This window comes from Medicago truncatula, chromosome 4, assembly GCF_003473485.1.
Source record: "Medicago truncatula cultivar Jemalong A17 chromosome 4, MtrunA17r5.0-ANR, whole genome shotgun sequence".
Taxonomy (NCBI): domain Eukaryota; kingdom Viridiplantae; phylum Streptophyta; class Magnoliopsida; order Fabales; family Fabaceae; genus Medicago; species Medicago truncatula.
In genome coordinates, this window is record NC_053045.1 from 11,174,650 (window position 1) to 11,183,854 (window position 9,205).

The following is a 9,205-nucleotide window of genomic DNA, read 5'->3' on the forward strand; positions in this document are numbered from 1 at the left end:
TTTCAGTGTTGATTTTTCTTTTTTATAAAATTTAATTTAAAATATAAAATAAATGAAATCTAATAAAATATAGATCTATACTAATATATAAAGGGAATACACCAATTGTTTAGCCTGCATTTTTATTGGTCATTTTCAACCTCCACTTCTATTAAACAATTGGTTGATTTTTTTTATTTTTGTGGTAGCCGGGGTTTGAACCTCAGACCTTACATATATTATGTATTGTCCATACCAACTGAGCTAAACTCACATAAAACGGAAACCGGTTCTCTTAAAAAAAGGAAGAAAAAAAACATAAAAAGATAATAGATTGAATCTATTCCATAAGAGTAACAATATATAAATGGGATAAGGGATTTTGGACTGAATTTTTCATTATGCAGTTATACCTTTAAACAAATTTGGCTATAACAATACTACATTGTTGGTTGGTATTATTAAAAAAGATAATAATTTATATTAAATTTATTATATTGTTGGTAAAAGATAAACATAATTTATTAAAATTTGAAAGTAATTTTTTTTTGGACAAAATTAAATGACAAAAATCTATACCTAGATTTTTTTTTTTTGATAAGCCAAGAGCAAAGTGACATCCAATAGAATAGAGTCCAACTAAGTTGGTACCCTACTCTAATCTGTTGTCAATTGCTCATATATATTATTAAAAAAAGTAAAAATTACATAAAAAAAAAACTGGGGGGACATAAAACCTAACCCATTCAACAACCCTAACGGAAAAAACAAAAATAATTAGATAAATCACCCTTATCTGGTTGGAAGCTTCCTTGCACTTCAAGTTTTCATCTTTTGTGTTTATGATGTGTTTCTCACGGGTAAAGATCCTCTCCATTTATAAAAATAAATGGAAATTTGTACAACTATTTTGGGATAACTCAATCCCTCTTATTCTCGTTGTGTTCTTATTCTCTCTTCCTCTTTCTTTATTGTTTTTGTCAAATAAGAAGAAAGAAGACGAATGTTTAATTAAAAAGAAAAACTGTCACAAAATTTTGAATATAATTTAAATCAACCGTGATTACAATTTACAATCTCTCAGGGGTTTGCAGTTTTAGGTGTCTGATCTTATTTCTTTATTTTCGTGGGGTTGTGTTTTTTGTAATAGCAATGGAAAGTTAGGGTTATCACTGTGACAAATGTTATGAACAAGGGGACCATATACATGTGAGAAACACAATTAGAAACCCTAATGGAACGCGAGGCCTCGTTACGTATTGGACTAACACTGTGATATATATTTGGATTTGTACTCGAAGAGGGTACAAATTGAAGGAATGCATCCGCCATCATCTTTCCAAGATCAACCTGGGCAGTGCTCGAAAGGTGAAGCCCGTCAGGCTGAAGAGGCAAACCCTTAGCGTCGACAGTTTTCAAATTCAAGAGGTCAATACCCAGTTGAGCTTGTCTCACTATCTCTATGTAAGGGCCTGATCCTGATGCCAAAGCCACCTACAATGCATATATACAAGTGAATATTGTTAATGATACAGACACTTTACTCTCTTGCATTAAGATTTAATTTAAGGTGTCTCTATATCGTAATAATATATTGAGTTTAAGTTGTCTATGTGAAGTAATTCGCAAGGCAATAACAGTACATCAGTTAACAGTTATTAAGCTATGAAATAATCTGAAAGGTAACCAATAGTTATACCATGCTTAATCTAACACTTGTTCCATAGTAATGAAATAACAATATCTATTGAGAAATTGTATCAAACATCTTGTCAAAATGTAAGCTATAGAGATCAGAGAATTTGTCTCAACCCTTTTAATTGGAAGAAAAAAGATAGTTTGTTTGGATGAACCGTAAATAAATCTTATACCTTTGTAGTTATGTATTGACAAAACATGTAAAAAGATAATTTAATAAGACTTTAATTGTTGGAGCAATGTTTTGAAAAAATAACTAAGGTTTTAGCCATGGAAGAAATTTCTAGAACGAGTTGCGTGCTATGTCGTCCTCTTTAAGACTATTTGTGGCACTGTCCAAATAATAAAAGAGTTTAATTTTGTTGGAGCAATGTTTTAAAAAAATTAAATAACGTTTTAGCCTTTGAAGAAATTTCTAGGATAAGTATCGTACTATGTCGACCTTAAGATTATTTGTGCAAGTTTCTAAATTTATGCAAACAAACTATCAACCACATAGCCTCTAGGATAACAACCCAGTCTAAACTATATCGGATTTTTTACCGCACTGTAGGAACCGTTCTAGATATACACCCTGACAGTTAGACCATTTAATATGGTATAATATCAATCAATATGATACAAGACCAGTCTTACTTCTGAAGGGACAAAAAAAGGGACTTTTCCGAAATGAAAGAAAAACCTAAGGGACTTTTTCAAAAGGGACCAAAAATAGAAGAAAAAAAGAATAACTTGTCAACACAAGATGAAGGAGGGAGAAGAAAGAAAACTTGTTGACAACTCAAGAGAACATTTAGTGTAAGTAGTATAGCGAGAGAGAAGCTCTATTTATAAATGATGAGGCAAAGATGAGTAACAAATCCAATGACTAAGATCATTTGACAATTATAAAATCAATGACTTGAACTCGCATCATAAAATTAGCACTCGATGGGAGAGTTGACTTAGGGTGGTGTCTCTGACATGTGTTCAACATGTGCTGGCATGTGCCAAACATATGCTAACGGGTGCAAAATGATTACGTGGCGATGAAGTGTACCGAAACAAAAACAAATGCAATATTGTTTTGGCCTAGGCCCAACAGAACAGTGGCATTGTCGCGTGTGGTAGTCACATTGAGCGTGTCATCACCCGTTATGAAACATAGTAAGTCATACCTCAACTATATAAACACTAGTGTATAATCATGAGTTTTTCAACTTACACATCAATACTCATATTGTTCCAACAAATTTTTATTATTTTTTTGGATAGAAAATTTAATTTATATATACTGTAAAAAAAAAATGAACGAATTAAAAACAAAGAAAATACTAAAGAGTACTCTTAAGATATTGGTTAAGAAGACTAATTTAAAAATGTTGTATTAGGAAATGGTGGAAAGTGATGGATTTGACTTTTTAAAAATTAAAAAATTGTTAAATTCAATACAAACTTATTATTTTTTGTCTCCTCAGCTAATGCCCTAGGTTAGTAAGACCCTTAAAAAAATTCATAAAAGACAGTGCATGTCTTGAGTTAAAAGACATATTAGGAATAAATTTGCACATGGAATTTTAGAAATAATTATGCATTGAATTAGAAAAATACCTGAATTATGGGAAGCAATGGAGACTGCAAATCATCACGAACATCCAAGAAAAACTTATGAACTCTAGTTTGATAAGATTGTGCATCACTTAAACTCACCGTATCAGTTTCCCCTTGAAACCAAAGAAGTGCTTGAATATTTCCACCATCATCAAGCAACGATGCTTTAACCCTCTTCATCATGTTCTTATAAAGCACTTTTCCCCTTTCCCATTCACTAATATTGGTACCACCCGTTGCACATGGAACCAACCCTACCAAACCAAATCCCAAGTTTTTTTCCAACACATGATTTGCAAACACCATTCCTGGTCCAATCCCATTTGTTTTTAGAGTATCTATGTCTTCATGAAGTGGTTCTTGTGCTTCAACCCACTCAAGATGTGCATTGAGCTTTAAAATTGATGGATTTGGTTGACTTTGAGGTGGAACAACACTGTCCCAGGTTGCGACACCGGTTGTCGTGTCATTTACTACTCCTCCTCTTCCTCCCATGTTGCTTTGTCCTGCTAATATAAATATGTTTTTTTGGGCTTCTACCTTCATTGCCCATGCTTGAATAATCACAAAAATTAACAAGAAAAATGAAGACATTTACAATTAATTTGGGTTTGGTTTTGAGATGTAGATAGACCTCTTTTTCCACACTATATTATTTTATACGCCATATCTTTTCCTTTTTTTTTTTTTTTTTAAAGAAAGAAAGGTATATGATATTTTATACGCCATACTTTAAACACGAGAATAAATTATATATATGAAATGCTTCCCTGTCATTGTGTATAATCTAATATAAGTACAATATTTGCCAATTATTGCTTTTCATACACACTGTCTTTATCTCTTCAAACTTTCGGAATGAAAGAATTAAACTTAATCAAATAACAACACGTGAAAAACAAAGTCTTGGTCTACTCTATGTTTTAAATAGAATAATATTGTTGGTCTATACTTTAATTATCTATATATATATTTTTTTTGTGAAAGAGTAGGGGATTGGTCCAAATAATACATCGATGCTTGAATTAAACGTTTATATAAAAAAATATCTTTAAGGAAGCATACCCTCAATAATAATTAGCATTAAGGTAAACACCAACGTTCGTTCCACAGAAAATAGGTTACGTTGAATACAGCATGATTAATTGAATATGTGAATAAAACACTAATTAACTAGAGGAAACACTATCTCTCAAAAAAAAAAAAAAAAAAAAAAACTAGAGGAAACACTACTTTCAAAAGACAGAAAAAAAAACTAGAGGAAACACTTAACAATACTGTTAAAATAAATAGATGACATTTGAGGGAATGTACAAGGTTATGTTCTTATAAATAAGAACATATGGACTCCAACTTCAATTTTTCTATTCTTTTGTGTTATGCACATTTTAAATTTCTTCACAATTTACGTTTCTAAACTTGGTTTATAATTCGATACCAATTTACATTTCGTACTTGAAAATGCGGCAAAGGTATCGAAGAGAATAATTCAAATTCAAAGAGCTGCTTCCTACTTTTGCTACTATTCATTCAACAGAAGACTTAAAGCATTAACACAGTCCAACAAAAATGTCAAACAAGGAATACCTGCATAAGAAATACCATAACACCAAGCATAGCAGAGTTGATAAAGCAATTCACACCCTTCAAAAATATCAAACACACTCAAGCAAGAAAAGATGTATAACTTGAAAGAATAGATAATGTTAAATGACCTTAAAGGTAGACCTTCCTATATAGAAAAGTAACAGTAGCATCAATCTCAGTTTAAAACAAAAAATTACAAAATAATTCCTTAATAAATTCCCAATAACTCATACTTTCATAAGCTTATAGTATCGAAATCCTTTTAAATAAACCTATGATGATGGTAACACTTAAAAAAAGCTAAATCTTTAAAATAACAATCATCTTCTTTCAACAAGTAGCGATGGTTGATTGCTCTGAAACGCATATCATGTTAGGTGCAACGTGATCCTGTCAAACACAATGACAACGAACAGCGTCAACTATATGTTTTCTATGCAAGACAGGAGATAGATTACACAAGGATATGGTAAGAACATGTCCTGAATTCTCTTTTTAACTCATTCTTGTCATATAAAAAACCAGTATAGCAAGATAAAAAATGCAGGAAATTAATATGTGGAAAATCAAAACGTAATACATAACCAACAACTAAAAATAAAAACGTGATTTGGAAATAATCCTTGATACCATATATTAATCAATATAATATAAAGGTTTTCAAAAATGCAATCATAATAGTAGTACACTACAACAAACTTTCAGACCAACTCATTCACGGTGGCGTTTAGGATGAATCCGTATATGTATTGGTCCATACTGGGCCAAAATTTCTAGCCATTATAGATATTCACCACACTGAATCTTATTTCCACCCATCAGATTTTTTTTATTTTTTATCTTCTTTCTCTTTCTTTATTCTCTTCCTCTCTCCAATAAGGAGGTGCCTGAAACCCTTTCCCTCCTCTACATTCTCTCACCTTAGCTGCATAAACACCAATGAGTTCACTTTTTTTAACACCATGGAGTTCACAAATTTGCAGAAAACAGAAGCAATATCATCATATATAAAAAATGCCCACGGTTGGCTTGCAATTTCCTACAAATAGATTTGAGCTCAATTCATCAGCTTCCTTTTTTGGATGACCAAATCTTTGCAAACAAACCCATGAATTATTATTATTTGGACTCAAAGATTCAGCAATTAGTGATTTCCTTTTATTAACTTTTGATTGGTTTGAACTTATTAATTTGTTTGTCAATTAAATCCCAAGCAAAAACAAGGAGTTGGACAACTGAATCCATTGATATGATGTGAGGTTTTCTGCAGCCATGTTTATTATCATCAAGTAGGAGATGAAAAGAAGCGAAGATGAACAAAGGCTAACAAAAGAATGACGATTGTCGCTGGTGGACATGGCGATGATGCATTTCGCTGATTTTTCGATTTACCAGTTCTACTAATACGATGCAATTTTCTTTTTGTTTTCTTTTAAAAACATAAAATAAAAGAGGCACGGCCGAGAGGATGAAAGCAAATGGGGGGAGACAGTGTGTAGATGGTGTAAAGTGTTAATGTGAGGGAGATCAATTCAAAGGTAAAAAAAAATTCATGAAGAGTAGCAAATTAAGTAATTTCCCTTTAATCTAGCCAACAACAAAATGATTCTATACTTTATAAAATCAACTTAATTCACAATGAAAGTGGATAACATGGGTTAGATAATATCATCAAATTATAGGAATATTTTAAAACATTCTTCAATCTGCATGCATTGCAAAGTTCTTCAAAATAGAAATACGGATGCATGAAGTAACATAAATTATTCAATGTAGCAACTAAATATCTAACCATCAAACAAGATATTCACAGAATCTAACATTTTAAACTGACAAGGATTGTAAATTAAGTAGGCAACATACTGATACATGAAGTAACATAAATTCTAATTAAAAAGTAATATGAGGAAGAGAAACTCACTTTCATCGAGTTGGAACCAAACTTTCAACGTAATCCTTGGCCCATAACCACCATATTTTATTAGTAATTCTAATTTGCTCGCCTCTATTGTCTCTGCAATTATAGATAAATGTTGTGTCGTTTTCATCATTTGCAAATATCAATGTTTCCGCATTCTTAGAAAGGTACAATGGCAATAACTCCATCGTTTCAAATTTCAATAAATATTCGCTTGAATGGAAATTCTCATAACTAATTTTAAACAACTGAATCCAAGACTCTTGAACTCCAAAATCTGTCATTTTCCATAAAACAAGATGACTTCCCTTGAAATCATGACAAAAGCAAAGACAGTTGATTAAAACCACAAGCGTTGGTTGAACACAAGACACCTCGTCAAAACCCCGAGGAAGCAACAATTCAGTGTATGACTCAGTTGAGAGATCAAGTGAAACAATCACATATTGCTCAACAGTAATACTACTAACATTACCAATTTCATAATCAGAATAGAAGTAATCGCGAAGGGTCATCCAGTTAATTGTACCACTCAAATACACACCATTGTTCTTTTCACGCTTAAACCAGTAAAGTGGAAGCACGGGGAAACATTGAATGTTTCTCCTTGAATTATCCGCCATGTTGAATACTTTCACCACACTTGTTGCATTACCACGTTCTTTATCCAAATCCACACGAAATGCTACCACCTTATATGTTTTACTTGAAATATCATAGCCAAAAGAGAACTTAAAATTACTAGGGAAAGATAATGAAGTTCTTCTAGATTTAGTTCTTGTAGCTGGGTTCCATAGATAGAGCCAATAATACTCACGAGGCCAATCATTATATCCAGAGCATTGAACATCAATCAAGCACAACAATCCATTGCATGAACCAACAACCCACCATGTGTGGTAATTCTCGTCCAATCGGTAGTAAGGATTGCAGCGAAGGGTAGTATTCTCATCTCGTCCAAGCCATTGCGGTGAATCAAAGTTGGGTCTGAAAAAGTGAAGGCGGGTATACATGTTTTGGAGTAAAAGAGAAATGGGGAATGTTATGACACTGAATTGTTCAAAGGTTCTTGAGTGAAAGTCATGTTTCCACATTAGGGCAAGGTGCGGATTTTGTGACGATTTATTGAGATGCATTTGAACAAAATCAGGATTGGAAATGCGGGTTTTGAAAATCTTGTTAACACACTTGAATTGCATAAGAGGTTTCACAGGGAGCCAGGTCATGATTTCTATGATAAGTTCGTCGGGGAGGATCAGTTGTGACGCTAAATCAGGTTGATATTGCCGCTGCATAGCTTCTTCTTCAATTGAACTGTGCTTCAATGGAAGCCTAATAACCTCTGATTCCAAATGTAAACATAAAAGTACAAATGAAAATTAATTTCAAATGTACCCTGTGGGATTGTGCTCTCACTTGATAACCAATTATTCTGCCAAGAATACAATACTTGAAGATTGATCTTATGGAGAAGATTGGTTGCCACTAGAGTAGAAGAATACACAATACATATCTTTAAAGATCATATTGAGTTGTCAAAAAAAAAATCATATTGACTATATGACAAAACATCATTAATACATCATCTCCATGGTCAAAAAGAAAAAAATTATAGTACAAACAAGCATCATTAATACATCATTATCATAGTCAAAGAAAATATAAACTATACACCCTCTAGGCACTTTTATAAGGGAAAAAACAATATTTTAGATTCATTCATTGAATGATGTATGTGGTCTATAATAAAGATCATATACATCATTAATTGAATAAATCTATAATATAAGTTTTTTACTTATAATAGTGACCGAAGAGTGTACAAAGATACATCATTAATACAACATTATCATAGTCAAAGAAATAAAAATTAATACATCATCTCCGTCCACCCAAAAGATACCTGGTCAAATGAAATTAATGAGGATACGTCAATAAAATAAATTTTATTCTATAATTGTGTTAAATATTAATAGGGTTTTCATAACCTATGCAACATTGCATAGGTAAAGGTGCAATAAATGTACTTCATCCGCTTTAAAATGAATGTCGTTTAAGATTTTTACACACATATTAAAAAAATACATTATTTAAAAGAAAGAGAGATGTTATTTTACCAAATTATCCTAATCAACTATTGATTTGATTTTCATTAATGAAAAAATAATACTTTGGAAGTATTGTATATAGTATTAATTGAAGGGTACAATTGAAAAGAAAAAGTTATTATTGCATTGGAAACTAAAAATGACATTCATTTTGAAACAATTTTTTTTGGTGCTAAAACGACACTCATTTTAAAATAGAGGGAGTACCATTTTAATCAATATAAGGTTTTTTTTTTTAACAAACTAAAATGATATATTTTATAAACAAGGTCGATTTACCGTGCATAAGACTTGCAAAAGGTAAGTCAACTTAATCAATATAAGA

At 31.7% G+C, this 9,205-nt stretch overlaps 2 protein-coding genes across 2 annotated transcripts; both read right to left on the reverse strand.

Moving 5' to 3' along the window:
• Positions 1-1,004: 1,004 nt before the first annotated feature.
• LOC11435162 (probable carbohydrate esterase At4g34215) lies at positions 1,005-3,901 on the reverse strand. The gene is made up of 2 exons (XM_003605359.3): positions 3,268-3,901; positions 1,005-1,473 (listed from the first exon to the last, which is right to left on the reverse strand). Exons 1-2 carry the CDS (start codon positions 3,859-3,861, stop codon positions 1,090-1,092), a joined length of 978 nt encoding a protein of 325 aa, XP_003605407.2. The 5' UTR covers positions 3,862-3,901; the 3' UTR covers positions 1,005-1,089.
• A 2,876-nt stretch (positions 3,902-6,777) lies between these two features.
• Positions 6,778-7,998, reverse strand: LOC11421415 (F-box/kelch-repeat protein At3g23880). Its single transcript, XM_003605360.2, has one exon. The coding sequence runs from the start codon at positions 7,996-7,998 to the stop codon at positions 6,778-6,780; it is 1,221 nt and encodes a 406-aa protein (XP_003605408.2).
• Between the last annotated feature and the right edge of the window lie 1,207 nt (positions 7,999-9,205).